At 40.3% G+C, this 16,651-nt stretch overlaps 2 protein-coding genes across 6 annotated transcripts in view; one reads left to right on the top strand and one right to left on the bottom strand.

The window, feature by feature from the left end:
* Positions 1–2,267: 2,267 nt before the first annotated feature.
* On the bottom strand, positions 2,268–13,767 carry ATG12 (autophagy related 12). Of its 2 annotated transcripts, XM_055301469.1 has the most exons (4): positions 13,320–13,758; positions 9,503–9,639; positions 3,803–3,865; positions 2,268–3,195 (listed from the first exon to the last, which is right to left on the bottom strand). In XM_055301469.1, exons 1-4 carry the CDS (start codon positions 13,480–13,482, stop codon positions 3,136–3,138), a joined length of 423 nt encoding a protein of 140 aa, XP_055157444.1. In that variant the 5' UTR covers positions 13,483–13,758; the 3' UTR covers positions 2,268–3,135. The 2 variants fall into 2 exon arrangements, with proteins under 2 accessions (XP_055157444.1, XP_055157445.1); XM_055301470.1 differs by lacking the exons at positions 2,268–3,195; positions 9,503–9,639 and having other exon boundaries at positions 3,804–3,865; positions 13,320–13,767.
* A 54-nt stretch (positions 13,768–13,821) lies between these two features.
* The window catches only part of AP3S1 (adaptor related protein complex 3 subunit sigma 1), a 66,733-nt gene continuing 63,903 nt past the window's right edge, over positions 13,822–16,651 (top strand). The window contains exon 1 of one of the 4 annotated variants that reach the window (XM_055301467.1): positions 13,822–14,009. In XM_055301467.1, coding sequence (XP_055157442.1) covers positions 13,941–14,009 — 69 coding nt within the window. In that variant the 5' untranslated portion in view covers positions 13,822–13,940. The remainder of the gene's footprint in view (positions 14,010–16,651) is intronic. The other 3 variants (XM_055301465.1, XM_055301466.1, XM_055301464.1) reach the window with 3 other exon arrangements.

Here is a 16,651-nt window from a genome sequence, read left to right as displayed (position 1 = left end):
GTGATTCAACAATCCCATATATTGCCCAGTGTTCATCACAAATGCCTTCCTTAATCCCCATCACCTATTTCACCCCCGCACCCACATTTTAAGCCACACATATGTTGCAAATATTTTCCTTTATCTTCTGCCATACAAAAATTTGAAATATTTCCTTTAATGTTGCTTTGCTAATAACTTAAATGTTTTGCAAACCACATTTAAAAAGTTCATTCATTCAATATATAATGAATTACTGATGATATATATATATAAAATGTACTAAATATTATGTGTTGGTACCAAATAAAAAACCAAAAAGCATCCTATTTTCAGGCACATTACAATCATGAAAGGTTGTTACATGCATGTTTATAATACAGTATACAGTAGGACTGTAATAGTGGAAGCTTGCTGTGAGTGTTCTTATGAAAGAGTATCCCGAATGATTTGGACAGGCTTTAAGGAAAGTTAAAATCGGAATTAGGCAAAGAGGTAGGATTTGAAAGGGGGTGGGGAGTTCTAAGTACACTTCCAGAAATAGACTGCATGAGCAGGTGTCCAAAACAAAGTACAAGGCATATTCAGGGAACAGTGAATAGTCCAGCATGGGTTGGATAATGCTGTAGGGAAAGAGTAAGACTACACCTGCTGAACTGTTTTGAATACTTTCCTTTCCATTATGTGGTCTATAGCTGACTCCCCCAGTGCCAGAAGTTTACCCAAGGAAACGAAGCTTAAGCTGCAGGAAAGGTGATTTTCATTTTCAATCCCCTTGCACATTGCAGACCCGCCCACTTTGGGTTACACACAGAAGAATCACATTGACTAATACCATATAATCAAGGCATAGTCCTCACTTTGAATTCTCTGAGTAGAATAGGTAGTTATGGCCCCTTGAGGGTTAAAACTAGGAAATCACAGATTCCACGAAGTATCAAATCTAATTTGGATCACAGATAAACATTCTCAGCTTACCTTACACCTAAGTATGAAGAACTCATTATGAAATCCTTGGCACTGTAACGTCAAAAGTAGAAGCACAGTATTCCATTATTGTGTATGTTCCATGGGCTGTGGGTCATCGTTGTCCAGTAGGATAAAGCATGACATTGTGGACATCAATTTTCTCATAAACATGGAAAACTTAGAAATATAACTGCACCCCCCAGGTTCAATTAAAATTAAGACAATTTAAACCAGATAGCTGCAAAAATATTTGTGAAGTGTATTTTTGTTTCTAGCCACTCAGTAACTTGTGAGATCCAGGCTTAAAAGTTAATGCTGCAAAGTTAGCAAAGAATGATTAAATCCTTTGGGTAAGGATTTAAAAGATAAAAGCATAAATAAAGTTTGAAAAAAGAGTAAAGCCCTATATATTTTTCAAGGTTATTAGAGATGAAAACAAATCAGGTATGCATATTTGGCTAACCTTAGATTTAATATATTTAGATAAAAAAAGAACTAAGTTGATGTCACAAATTCAAACTCAAGCAGTTTTGGTTGCTGAGGTAGTAAATATTCTATCACCTGAAACCTCAGTGCCAAATTTAATATAAACACATTTTTGCTACATGTTAAATATATATAAATACACATATAAATCTATTCACGCCCTTCAATAAACTGTAAGTGGACAAAGCTGGAGAACAGATCTTTTCCATATCCAACTTATTTGACTCAAAAATAATCCACTTCCTAGCTCTGAACATATATATATAAATTTCTTACCTAGTCTTACAAGATAAATTTGCAGAATTCAACTTGTATTATTCCAGGGCTAATTACCTGCTATATTAGTTTATTACACAGGGACATCAGTGTTAGGGGACTTAACAATTTATTTTTGGGCAGAAAAATGAGAACTGAACAGTGATTTCGACACTGTAAACTGAATTGTTCCTTAGCATACCCTAATGCTAATATAGGGCAGATCATTAACCATAAAGTACATTGTGGGATTTAAGGGACAAAAGTGTAGTTCAAAGTCTTTTGACAAAATCATACCATTCCTATTACCTTTGAAAATTAAACACTCTCAGAATTCTTGTATACATCTTAGATGTAGATGTCCTGTTTGGACATTCCATTTATTGGAATGCTGTTGAAATGCTGCATCACCATTATAATACACAATGATATAATACAGAATCTCACTTGAAGCAATTACCAAACTAACAGCCATCAGGGGAAAATGGGACTTTTAGCCATAGCATGAAACACACATAGAATCTAAGAAAATCCAATTATTTGAGGGTTTTCAAGTTAGAAAACAAATTATAAAAAACTCAAAAGATGTTGCCAGGTTTACTAGTTGAGTGCTTTTGACACTGTAAAAATAAGACACAAAACAACACCATAGTTACAATCATTAGGACTCACAGTCTTTTAAATGATTATAGGACTGAAAAGAATTGTATGACTCAATTATCAAGAATTTCTAAAATTCTTTGTTTCCCAATAAAATAACTCTAAATCACGCATATTCTCTAAAGCAGCTTTCCAGTGCATCAACATGTGTGCTCTCTTAGCTAGATGTTTGCTAGAAATTAGCAAGAACCACTTTTTTCCTCCATGATCATCTGGCAAAAACCAAACTGCTTAACTCCTTCTGCCGGCTAGGCTGCCCCCTACTGGACTGTGTTAAGATACAAAGCCAGCAGGTCAAAGGCCTGTTTCCTAACATTGTAGAGCTAAATGTACATGAGAAATCAGGCATATCCTATTCTTCAAACAAACTGAACTGCCTTGAATATGCACAAAAAGAATACTTTCCACTGTAAAAGTCAGTGGAAAAAAATCAGCAGAGTGTTCTTTCTACAAGTAAACAATTTCAGTCACTAAGAACTGGTAACAAAGAAGCTTTCTACAGTCTTAGTCTCCTTTTTCAATACCTTGGTGGCCAATCTGGGGCAATTGTTGTAGTAATGGGTATTCTGTAAAGCCAACCTTTGATGATGATTTGTGTATTAATACAAATCACATTTTTGTGAGTCCATCTACTCTATGAATTTCTTTATGCATAAACACGATTCATAGTAGATACATGCTGAGTAGATCACATACACAAGTCTCTTGTCACAGGATGAAAACTTTTCCCAGAGCGGTTTCCTTTGTGAAGATTCATTTGGGTAGCAAGAGCTTTTTCTCTGCACTTCATCCCCATGCCTGAGATTTGCAGTAATGTAGGACCAGTTTACCATCACTGCCAAAACACTACAAAAAGATAAAAGGCAGTAAGTTAAACTCAATTTAATTTTTGTTATTCTTAGATGAAACTAAGAAAAAAAAGTTTTATATATATATCATAATATCCTCATACATGTAAGTATCTACAAGACTATTTCTTTCAACAGATCTAAGTTACTCTTGGACACGTATCAGTAACCATAATAAAACCCAGCATTTTATGCATGGATGGGCTTGCATATTATCTTGTGCCTTTCCTACAACTCTTAACTATAAGGTATGTATCGTTTTCTAGTAGTGGTGCTAGTGACTACATTCAAATGATTATGACCATTAAACTATTCTAATGTTGAATAAAGTCATTATTATGCAGCCTTCCTTTTCAATGTCTTGGGAGGCAGATCTGGATTACTGTACTTCAAAGTCATCTTCTGTTCGTATTATTCATTTCTTAATTTTTCCATCAGTATAATTTGAGATCCGGCTATGTTCTAAGTGTTAGATGTAACAAAGTAATCTCTTCTTTCATGACAGCTAAGAATGGTATATCATTTCTAAAAATGCTGTGAGTTTAAGATCACATTATACACAGATGTGGATACTCCATTAAGAAAACAAAGCACTAATGTGTTACCTCATAGAGGGTTCCAACTTCCTGGTCTGGGGAGGGGGCAAAGGACTGATTCACATAAATAAACTGCAAGAAAGAAGAAAAAAAATGATTCATTTTTAATGGTATCCTGATTATTTTGCACTTTTCTGGATTTAGTCAGCTATTTCAAGTTGTTTTCAGAATTGAAAAAAAGTTTCCCTGGACTCCTAATTCTAGTAAGTTACTCAACTAATGAAATCTCAATTAAGATCAATCATGTCTTTCCTCTAGAAGACTAAAAGTAACAGAATTTCTGGTCCTAGAACAGGGGTTCCAAAATTTTTATAAATAAGAAATCTTTAAATATTGTCTTACAAATAACATTCGAAAGTTTACTCAAACATTTGAAGGTAATTACTGGGGGCACCTGGGTGGCTCAGTCGGTTAAGTGCCTTCTGCTCAGGTCATGATCCCAGGGATTGGAGCCTTGTGTAGGGCTCCCTGCTCAAGAGGCAGTCAGCTTCTCCCTCTCCCTTGGCCCCTTCCCCTGCACATGCACTCTCTAATAAATAAAAAAATCTTTTTCTTTTAATAAAAAAATCTTAAAAAAATACTAGAAATATTAATTTTCCCATGTACTCATATTTAAAGACAGAATTTCTCCTAATGAAATTCTACAAATAGCTTCAAATCAAGAAATCTAATATTTGAACTTGTTTGTGCATTTTCTGGGTGGGAGTGGGGAGTAAATGACACATATGGTTGATTTTTTTTTTTTAATCTTTATTACTTTTGACAACTCTCAAAGGTACTGAACTTCAGGTAGAGTACCTCTATTATTAAGTCACTTTCAGCAAAGTGAGGTTAAAAAAAGTAACAAAGTAGCTTGTTCTTTAAAAGGATTCACTGTTCAATGTTTCAGTTTAGTCTATTTTTATTAAAACATTCCTGACAATACTGAAACAAAAGGTCACAGTATCAAAGTGGCTTTTGATAATTTTCTTTTCATAAAATAAAGAAACTTTATTTGCAGGGAACATATGCAATTTTCCTGTGTTATCAAATTCTAAGACTAAAATTTCCTGGGCTTAAATTAACATAGTACTAAAAGAAAAGCAATATTGGAATAGTTGGTTGAGAGATACTACATGGGTCACCAGCGACAACAAGCTGGTGCTTCCATTTCTTGAAGCAATACAGTGTGGTAATTAAAAATAGAAGCTCTACTGAGATAGCTCTAGATTTGAATCTTGGCTCCAAATACAAATAACCTCTCAATTTCAGCAAATAGTCACTGTTTATTATGTGCTAGAAACTGCACAAAGTGTGGAACTATAAAGATTATTATGATCTCTTCTCCCAAATGAGTTTTTGATCTAATGGAAAGGCAGACACACAGATAATATAGATGGGAAAAGTGCATGTGACAAGGTATACAGTACACACAGATGAGGCATTAGTTCAGCCTAGCAAAAAGGCCAAGGAAGTTTCCTGGAGGAGACCTGAGAAATAAGATTTAACTAGGTGAAGAGAATAGTAAGGGCTTTGGGGGCAAATGGGGTGAAAGTAAGGAGTGTCAGAGTTGAGGGCGCAGTAGATATAGTAGAGAACTACAGGATCTCAACATGGTTTCTGTAACAGGAGTTAGCAATTGAGAATGACTAATAAAAAAAGGCAATATAGCTTATTTAAAATTCCATGAGAGCAAAAGGTTCACTATGCAATCTTGCTAAATCCTGCAACGTGGGAAGATAAAATTATTCTAAAAAGTTATTTTATTTATTTTTAAAGATTTTATTTATGTATTTTGATTGCAAGTGGAAGGGAGAAGGGGGTGGAAGGGAGAGTGTGTGTGAGCTAGCATGCACCAGCAGGGGTAGGCGCAGAGGGAGAAGCAGAAACTGTGCTGAGTGGGGAGGCTGATGAGGGTACTAGATCCCAGGACCCCGGGATCATGACCTGAGCTAAAGGCAGATGCTTAATGACTGAGCCACCCAGGGCACCCTGATTTTGTTTTTAAACCACTAGTTTTTACTTTCATTGTTATGAAGCTCTTTCTCTAGTAGCTTCCTCTGGAAGGGCTCATGGGAACAATTCCAAATTCCTGGACATTGCTAATAGTTTATGCCTATTAAAAGTCAGTTTTTGGGAGCGCCTGAACATCAGCGCTCCAGTGTGGAGTTTCCTTGAGCTCTCTCCCTCTGCTCTTCTCCAGGTAACATGCACTAGCAAATAAGCAAATAAATAAGCAAATAAATAAATAAAATCTTTAAAAGGTTTGTGGCATATAAATTCTCATCTCACACTTTCCTCATCACTTTGCTTTTTTCCTTATAATTTATAGGTTTCCCTATAAGTTTGACAATAATTTAATTTTCTTTCAAAGTCATGTCCTTTTTTCCCCCTCTATGTCCAAGAGTTTTTCTATTTCAAACCTAGTTAATCTAACCAGAATATTTATTGATGCTTGCTATTTTGTGTTGATATTCTTAGGTACTTTTTCAGTATATAGTTTTTAATCTTATTAAGAAATTTCCCTTGATTTATACTTTTAAATATTTGTTTTGATTCTTTGCTTTTTCAAGGACTCCTTTTTTTTTAATATTTTATTTTTATTTATTTTTTATTTAATATTTTATTCATGAGAGACACAGAAAGAGAGAGGCAGAGACATAGGCAGAGGTAGAAGCAGGCTCCATGCAGAGCCCGATGGATCGATCCTGGGTCTCCAGGATCACGCCCTGGGCCAAAGGCAGAGCTAAACGGCTGAGTCACAGGCTGCACAGGGACTCCTTTAATGTGTATGTTCACTTTTCTTTGTTCATAATTATTTGCCACCTTTTCTGACATCTTTTTTATCTTTCTTTCTGATTAAAAAAATTTGGCTTTTATGGGGTGCCTGGGTGGCTCAAATAAGCATCTGGCTCTTGATTTCATCTCAGGGTTGTGAGGTTGGGCCCCGAGTCTGGCTCTGCACTAGGTGTGGAGCCTGCTAGATTCTCCTCCCTCTGTGCCCTCTTAAAAAAAAAAAAAAAAAAAAAAAAATAAAATAAAATAAAATAAAATAAAATAAAATAAAATAAAATAAAATAAAATAAAATTGGTCTTTTTGCCTTCTATTTTTCCTAAAGCTTTACTGGTTATTTGCTCTTAGGTTTTTTCTACTTGAATCTCCATTTCCAAAATAACTTTTATTTATAATTTTTTTCCTGAGTTCTGTCACTTCAATGGAGTTTTACTAATGCTGATTAATGTTATTCTTTCACATCTTACATCATTTTCTTAATGTCTTTTAGCTCGTTTTAAAATACTAAATTAGTTACCTTTATCAGAGGCGCATCTTTCTGGCATTCTTTCATTGTCTTTAGGAATGTTACTTTTCTTTCTTATAACATTGTATGGAATTTGACCTTGATACTTCTCTGTTGCTTATTAAAAAAAAAAAAAAAAAAAAAGGATTTCTTTATATTATTTGAGAGAGAGCAAGCACAGGTGGGAGGGGCTGAGGGAGAAAGAATCTCAAACAGACTGCAGAGTTAAGAGCCTGACCTGGGAATTGATCTCATGACCCTGAGGCAAAACTAAGAGTCAGATATTTGACCAATGGGTGGGGAGGGGGTACTGAGGTGCCCCTCTGTTGCTAATTTTTATATGTAATTAGTTTTCTTTGACTTAGCTTTCTACCTTCTTCCCCTTCACTTTGATCTGGTCTTTGTTTCCTTCTCTCATGTTTCTAACCCTGCTCAATTTTGTTTCACTTCCAGAAGTTCCTTCTCAGTGTGGGGTCTTGTCCTGCAAGGAAGCCCTTCTGTGTCTGTTTAGAGAGCTCTCTGGGGCTAGACTGCCCCAGCAATTCAGTCCTCCTTAGGGGAGATACATTGTAATCATTTCTCAATTTCAGCTATCAAACTAACTTGCTCTACTTCCCAGTGAATACCTGGTGGCTATTCAGGTTTTCCTCCTCTCAGTGTTGTCAGCTACCAATCCTGTTGCTTCTTTTAGCCCATTTGGTGATACCATGCATTCCAGGGTTCATGAGGATGCTCCCTCATCTAGGTTTGTTATAAATACTGATCAACTGTTTTTTGGTTTTGCTGTCTAGTCAGCTATGTTTTTTTGGGAATGTGAAGATCCAATCATGCCTCTGACACCACTGCTATCTTCACAGAATCCCTAGCATTATATTTTCCTTAACACCCACTTTGCTTAAAATATGTGGAGTACAACTAGATGAAAGTCAGATGTGGACTCTAGTTCAGTCTAGGAAAAGTGATAAAATGATCTACTCTCGTTTCTTATTGCTTAAACAAGAAGAATTAGATTCATTTCAAAGGTTAAGTTGAACCATATGAAATTCCTACTTTTATGTGATGATGGTTGACTGATGGCAATTTTACATGGTTCAACCTAATACATACTGCTATCAATCAAGTCATTTCAGATTACTGAATGTAGGCAACACAAAGAGTCAAGACTTTAACATTAACATAGAACGTAGCATTGTTTCATCTTCTCTTCATATATTTCTAACATTAATGCCATATTGGTTTTCTACTTCACCATCTCTTGAGGCTGCACCTTTAGCAGAGACACCTCTGCTCATTTCTCTCAAGTCTATGCCCTCAGTCCTCTAACTTTGCCATTCAGATTTGATGCTGGGCAAGTCCTCTGCTCCTGAGGTTTTAGCTATCATATGCATGTGGATGACATTATAATCTTCTACCCACCGCTGGCATTTATTTAACTAGATTCTATATGGCATTCTTATAAAACATGCTTTTCTCACTCTGATTACAAAGGCAATTTCCTCTGGAGGAATCTTTGGCTCTATGCTATTCCTGCCTCAAATACATTCTAGTGATTCACCTACCTTCCACTTCACTTACTTTTGTATCTATAACCCTTTCATGAGAGTCACTGATAGTCAAATTCTTAAATCAGTACCTTCCTCAATGACAGAAAAATAAAATCCAACAGATTCCACTTTAATAAATTCACTCATTTTATGCCTTCTTACTTCTAAGTTCACAAGCAACTTTATCCCTCCCCAGCACTAACACATATAAACTCTTAGTCTGTATTTTAAAAATACTAAGTGGTTCTTCATTTCCCTATCCACTCAGATACTATCTGTGTTAATAATGACCAAGACTGTGATCTGCAAAAAAAGATGACTGATACATTACCATTCCACATGACAAAAAAATACCAAATACATGTAAGCATTTAAATTTCTACAGTCAAATACCAAGTTAAAAACCAGTGGCATTTAAAATATTAATCCTTACAACTGCTACCACAAACTGCTTACCATATATGGTGTATTATGAAATAAGTACCTTTCTTAATTCTTCCATGAATATGGCAATATATATTGCTTACCTCAGGAAGACCGGGAAGGAACAATGATAGCACAACAAAATTTTAAAAACCCAGAACTTTTCTGTACTAATGTTCTAGGAGAGATCTTTCTGCATGAACATTCAGTGACTGAAGGAAAAAAAACCAAAACAGTAGGTAAAATACAGTTTGCTATAAAAGCAAATCTAAAAATCATTTCATTTTGGAGTTCCCCAGAGAATTTAATAAAGTACAGAAATTCCATCAAAAAAGGCAATAAAAAGACATTACTAAAGGAACGCATGTGGCTCCATACTCATTTCTATGTACAACAATTATTCATAGTTGCCCAGAAAACTACTGTGAATTTATGTAGGGAAATGATCACTGTTGCTTTCATACCAACTGTTCAGAGGCCACAAGCTTAAGGAATTTTTTGATGAAGTCAATGAGTCCTTGAATGGTTCGGGTTCGCTCTACAGCCCACTTCTTTGTTTTCATTATAGGGGTGTCTCCCACAGCCTTCAAGAGGACATCAACTGTCAAAGAAAAAAAACACTGGCTATTACACTGAACCATCCAAAGAAAACATGATATTAAAGACTTCAGAAAACTTAAACTTTAATTGATATACAGTTTATGTACGTATGATAGTGGAGGCATGTCCAAGATGTAGAAATTTTAGGTAATACTCTTTCTCATCATGCTTTTGTGAAATTTTCCCCTTGATTCTACAGTCCCACAAAAGTCTCTCCATGAAACTGACCTTTAAAATGCATTTGGACATAACAGGCAATTCCAAAAAGAAGAAATGAAGATAGAAGAAAATAAGAAAAAAAAATGTCATGGCCTTTTCATTGACTAAACTAATAAAATTACAATAATAATAGTGTAGACAATATTACTGTTGGGAAAGTAAAATTGTATACTTTTTCTGGTGAGCATTATAGCAATATATACTCAAATACTTCAAGATATACTTTGACTCACTTCTAGAAATCTAGTCTAAGAAAATATGAGATGTGAAAAGAGTCACTTAGAAGGATTTCATCTTTGTTGAAGAATTTATTTTTACAAGGGGAAAAAACCCACCTTGGTAAATCTAAATATCCAGCAAGAATATTTAGAAGAGATTGCTTAAAGGACATTACATTCTATGATAGAATTTATACAATATAGTAAAGCACAAACATTTTACACTCCCTGGGTTCCAAATCCTGACTCTGTGACTTGCTAGGTATATATATCTGGATAAGCTTTAATCTCTCTGTGCCAGTTTCTCCATGTGTAAAATAAGGATAATATCTACCTCACAAGGTTGTTGTGAGAATTAAATTAGTTAATACACGTAAAGTACTTAGAACAGTAACAGCTCATAACTCACACTTACTGAACCTTAAGTTATTAAGCTGCCACTAGAGAAACATATTATTAAAGCATACTTAACAGTATGACTAAGTTATAAAAATGTACTAAAAACAAAACAGCATGTATAATAGGATACCAATTTCATTAAAACCACCACAAACATATATTCACATAAATGTGGAATATGTGCCAAAATGCTATTTCTCAGTAGTGACATTACAGATGATCATTTGATTTTATTTGTGCTTTCTGTAACTATGAAGTTTTCTACAATAAACTTAATAAAGGAAAATAATAAAAATATTAAGAGGAAAATACGACTAGGGACCAAAAGATTTGAGATAGAGAAATCAAGTTTCAATAATCCAAAATACAAGGATACAAATGCAAAGGCTGAATCTTTTCCTTTAAGTTACTTTGGAAAAAAAAAAAAAAAAAAAAAAGCAGACATCTACAAATTAACACTGAAAGCAAAATAGTGTACTGCTGCCCCCTAAAGTTAGCTCTATGCTATTACATCCTTCTTGTCTCATTTTTTGGTATTAAAAATTGAGATTCCCATCAGGTCACTGCAATCAATTTATTTAAGTTTGCCCCTGGAATGAAGGCACCTAGAACACAGGACACAAATTATCTTCCTGCTGAAATTTATATTCCTTTCTCCATTTAATAATTATAGCTTCAGTTATTTAAATACGAATGAACTGGGAGATAACAGAAAATTATCTTCAGGTACCTCTGCTAATCCCCTTGGACCTGTCAATAACTTAGTTGTAACTGGGTATTTCAGTAAAGTGAAGCAGAAAATATTGTGAATTATATGTACTACTGAAGGCAGAAGAGCAGGAAGGCAAGAAGCTAGAGCTACTGTAGTTACAACTGTAACTATTTTAGAATCAACATTTACAAGAATACAGGTATCCATATCAATTACATTAGTCTTCTGGAAGTAGGGCATTGGTAGGGTCAAAAGCTCTCCCAGGTGATCATAATTAGTTCCTAAGGCCCAACAACCTTGGTCAGCTTAAGGAATCTTTATTCTTTTGCAGCTTAAATTAAAGGTGGGTCATATGAAGTATTGGCACTTCCTCCATCAGAAGAGATCAGAAGAGATCCTCAAAAAAGGAACTACTTCAGGGTAGAAATTTAATGGCTAGAAACAAAGTTTTTCATCACAGAGGCAAAGTCAAATATTCTCAAGGACCAGAAAATGAAAATACTATTTTTCAGTGGTGGTTTAAAGAAAAAAACTATGCAGACCAAGGAAAACATGGCTTATAACCTGTGGTCATATCTGGGTTATGAGCCATTCATTTTTTTGCCTGTTTTACTCCGCTATCTTCAGGGTCAAGTAGGAAGCTTTTGACTACGGCTGTCAAAGCCAAACAAAAACAAAAACAGAAAACAAAACAAAACAAAAAAACCCACCCCCAAAACAAAACAAACACAACAAAAAATCTTTGGAAAGTCTGTTTCTGTTTGTAGTAAAATGAGAGAAAAAAAATGAACAAGAATCTGTAAAAATCCTGGAATTCTTCAGTAAGACTCCAGTGCTTTTCTACAGAAACAATACAGGTTTCTACTACTCTATCAAGTGGAAATGATAGAATGAGTTTCCCCCCAAATATAGGGGTGGTCTGACTTAAAAGGGAGAAAATGCCAGGAAACAGTTCTCCAAAAGCTGCAAAAACTCAAATTCTATTGAAAGGCTGTGAGATCATGGAGGAGAAAACATGCCATACCTATACTTTAAAACTCTGGATTGAGAGTCTGAGGCCCAGGGTCAACCAATCCGAATTGCAATCTCTGGCTTGAGGCTTTTCTCAGAGGCAAGTACACAGAGTGCTCAAAGACAAGTGATTTCCTTCGGATTTTCCGTATTTTACGATGGCTAACCCATTCTCAAGCAAGGAAAGGTTGAGGACTCATTCAAGCAACGAAAACGACTCGCTTAAAGACTCCAAAATAGCTGGGGGGGGGGGGGCGGTGACAGGGAGAGGAGGAAGGAGGATGCTTATGGTTTTCTCTCAACATTCTTCGTCCTTGATAAAATTTCGGTTTTTTGATACAAGGAGTGAATTCACACGCAGTTAATAGAAAAAAAACAGCGAACTAGTCGGAAAGCGTGGATTCTAAACCAAAGTTGCTACTGAGTATCCCTATCACCTTAAGTCACTAGTCAAATAATTATGTCCCAACGTTAAGTACCTGGAACTACCGAAGTCCCACTCAGCTCCCACTTTCTTCTTTATTTTAAAACGATTTTATTTGAGAGAGAGAGAGAGAGAGAGAGAGCGAGAGAGAGCGAGCGCGAGCGCACAAGCAGGGGACGCTCAGGGGAAGTGGGAGAAGCAGGCTCCCTACCGGGCAGGGAGCCCAACCTGGGGCTCGATCCCAGGACCCCGGGATCATGCCCTGAGCCCAGGGCAGACGCTTAACCAACTGCGCCACCCAGGTGCCCCTCAGCTCCCACGCCCCGCAAGCCCGCAGTCCCACCAGCTCCAAAGGAGCGAGGAACGCGGTGTAGTAAGTACTGCCCCGCCCAGGCGCCCGCCCCGCCCCGCCCCGCCCAGGCGCCCGCCCAGGGGCCCGCCCAGGGGCCCGCCCGCCCGCCCCGCCCCGCCCGCCCGCGCCGCGCAGGGAGGTCCAGGGACGGCTGTCCTGAGAGTCACCCAACTCAAAGGTCTCAAAAGCCGAAAACTACACTTCCTCTCTCCTGACTGGCCAGAAGCCAAGGCTGGGACCGGCCCTCCTCTGAATTTTGCTCCTTTATTGGCCGCCAGGGACCTAGTCAGACGCAATCTAAACAAACCTCCCGCCTTCGCCTAGAAATTGGCTCACAAAAAATTACTTTTTTTCTTGGTGTCGCCAGCAGGTTCCTCTGTTCCCGGGGAGACGGCGGCGGAAGAAGGGGGCTCCGGAGTGGCTGTTTCCGGGGAGACCTCCGTAGGTCCTTCGCCCTCAGCAGCGGTCGAGGGAGGGAGCTGCAGCCCCGACTCCGACTCCTCAGCCATCTTGCCCAGCGGAGCGCGAGGGCGGAAGTGGCGGCTCGGCGCGTGCAGGGGGCGGGCTTTACGCCAGGGGCGTCGCTAGGGAGGCGCCGGAGGGCGGCGCGGGGGTGGGGGGGCGGAAAGCCACAGAGCCCTGACTGTGAACACCGCAAGTGCGGTTTGGCCAGAGTAGCCTCCCTCCGGAAGGAGTCTGCGAGCCCAGCGCGCCGCCGAGGGCGCAGCCGCCTACCGGACCGGCGGGCTCGGGGCCGGAGATGTTTCCGCTTCCCTTCGCGCCGGCCCCGCCCCGGCCCGGCCCCGCCCCCGCCCCGGCCCCGCCCCGCCCCGCGACGCGGGGGCGCGCGCGCGCGCGTGCGGGAGGGGGCGGGTGGGGAAGGATCGCCGGCGAGATCCCGAGGCGAGGCTCGCGCGCCCGCCCCCGCCCCGGCCCCCAGCGCCCGCCCGGTCCGCCCGGCTCAGCCATGATCAAGGCGATCCTCATCTTCAACAACCACGGGAAGCCGCGGCTCTCCAAGTTCTACCAGCCCTACGTGAGTATCCCGCCGCCTAGCCGCCGCCTAGCCGCCGCCGCCGCCGATCCGCGTGAGGGGGAGTCGTTGGCAGCCTGGCAGCGCCCTCGGGGCGACCCCCTGAGGCGCGCCGCGGCCCTTCGCGCTCCCGGGCTGCCAGCCTCCGGCTCGGGTCCTCCGACGTGGCTCTGCCGGGCGGCCCCTCCGCCTGTCTGTGGGCTGGGCGGCTTCCCGGCTGGCGCGGGCGAGGCTCCGGGGGACTTCCCGGGGCGGGGGCCCCCGGCGGCCGGGCGGCCGCAGCCCACCTGCCCCCGCGAGCCCCCCGGGCGCCCCGGCCTTCCGCCGCCCGCGGCTCGCAGCCCCACCTCCCCGACTCGCCGCCGCTCCGGGCCGACTGGCGTCTGCCCCCGTGGACACATGGGCTTCTGTTTTTCCCGGGGATCCGCTCGCCGCGCAGGAACTCGGGCTTCCTTCGTTCCGCCGAGCTCGCTCGCTCCGTACGCTCTCTCCTGGCTACTGCCGTTGGGCCCTCGGCCGCCCGGTGCGACTTTCAGGTGTCTCTTTAGTAGAGAAAAGAAAGATAAGTGAGGACCTCACCTTTTTCTCGGGCTTTTCCCCTGGTGGCTGCAAAGGGAGACCTGCAGTAACTGGCGACGTTTGGCCCATGACAGCTGTGACTCTCTCCACCTGAAAGTTAACGATGGCAGCTGCTGGTTTGGCAGTTCTCTACCTAAGGGAATTGGGTCTCGTGTGTAGCTTTTCTTTTACTTAGAAAGACACTCCGTGGAGTGTAAGTAGTGCTGAAAAAATGCAGGTGTTAAGGGGGGGGGGTAAAGATGAGCAGTTTTTAAAAAAGATTTTATTTATTTATTCACGAGAGAGGCAGAGGGAGAAGCAGGCTCCCTGCAGGAAGCCTGATGCAGGACTCCATCCCAGGACCCCAGGATCAAGGCCTGGGCCAAAGGCAGATGCGCAGCCACTGAGCCACCCAGGTGCCCTTCTCTCTCATTTGTGAGGATCATAGAAGAGGGTTGAATAAAGTGAGAAAATGAATTGATGATATTGACACATTGCTTTTATTTTGCGTGATCTTTTTTTTTTTTTAAAGATTTTATTTATTTATTCATGAGAGGCACAGAGAGAGAGAGAGAGAGAGAGAGGCAGAGACATAGGCAGAGAGAGGAGCAGGCTCCCTGGGGGAGCCTGATGCGAAACTCAGTCCCAGGACCCAGGAATAACCACCAGAGCCAAAGGTGGAGGCTCAACCCCAGAACCACTCAGATACCCGAAGATAAGTAATTTGTTAATGACTGAGCGAGGGTTACAGACATAGGTGCCTATCTGAGGGCAAAATTCATCACTAGGTAAAACGTGGAGCTGTCAGTATAAGGATTCATGTAGAGATAGAACTCTTGGCTGGAATTGGGGCATTTTGCTTACAGTCAGAAATGAACATTCAATTAAATACTGAAATTGTGCCAACGCTAGCACTTCTGTGTGGATAAAGCCCAGATGGAAGTGATGCCTGCCCTTAAAAAATTAAATGTGAAAATGTCACTTCACTTAAAACGATAATGCAGTCTGTGGAGGTGTTAGTTGAAGTATGAAATCTTGAGCTTATTCTTCATTTCCTTAAGTAGCTTTGCTTCTGCTGGTGATAAAGAATATTTTCGTCTGTTCCTGTTTGGTTTTAGTATAGTATAAATCAAATACTAATGCTCTTGTTTACGACTTTGGTATCATTTTTTAACCCAGAATAAAATCGTATTTGATCCTTCTGAGTGGGGGGAAAAAATGCCCTTCACTATACAATCTTACCCATTTACCTAAAGTACTGTAGTGGTCATTATTGAAGGAATCTTTTTCTTAATCGTTGCCTGGTCATCCATTTGTGGTAAAGAAAAGGTATTTTGTGACACTGAAACAGAAATCAAAGATGTGTTTTTTTTTTATCTACATTTTTTAAGAAGATTTTATTTTATTAGAGACTGAGATAGTGACAGAGATAGCGAGAGAGAGCACAAACTGGGAGGAGATGGAGAAGTAGGTATCCCCACTAACCAGGGAGCCAGATCCCAGGACCCTGGAATCATGACCTGAGCCAAAGGCAGACATTTGAGCCACCCAGGTGCCCCTCATATATTCACTTAATAATCAGTATTCAAAACAGTAAGTTTCCTGGCTAGTTCATAATATCAGTGTAACCACTCATGCAGCGTGGAATTTAAGCATTGACAGAAAAATGTATTTTTTTTCTTAAGATTTTATTTATTTGAGAAAGAGCAGAGAGCACAAGAGGAAGGGTGGGAAGAGGGAGAAGCAGACTCCCTGCTGAGCAGGGAACCCATTGTGGGGCTGTGTCCCAGGACCCTGGGGTCATGACCTGAGTCAAAAGCAGCTACTTAATCCACTAAGCCACCCAGGTGCCCCAGGAATAGAAGTACTTTTTACCCTTACTTAGAGGTAGCAGTGAAGGTTACTGTGGGAAAAGGCAGTTCCGGCAGCAGCGGCAGTTGCATCAATGACAGTGTTATTAGGGGCAAGGACCTAAGAGGTGTAAAAAAAAAATGACCTAGTGTTCACTGAGTATACAGGAGTGAGGATGCCAGAAACTCTTTCTGTGCATTAGTCTTTTTATCAAGTTGGGTTTTGCCAACCATATA

The sequence above is a fragment of the Nyctereutes procyonoides genome, unplaced genomic scaffold (genome assembly GCF_905146905.1).
Source record: "Nyctereutes procyonoides isolate TBG_1078 unplaced genomic scaffold, NYPRO_anot_genome, whole genome shotgun sequence".
Taxonomy (NCBI): domain Eukaryota; kingdom Metazoa; phylum Chordata; class Mammalia; order Carnivora; family Canidae; genus Nyctereutes; species Nyctereutes procyonoides.
Note: the sequence above shows the minus strand (reverse complement) of the source record. Positions and strands in the feature narration are given on the sequence as shown.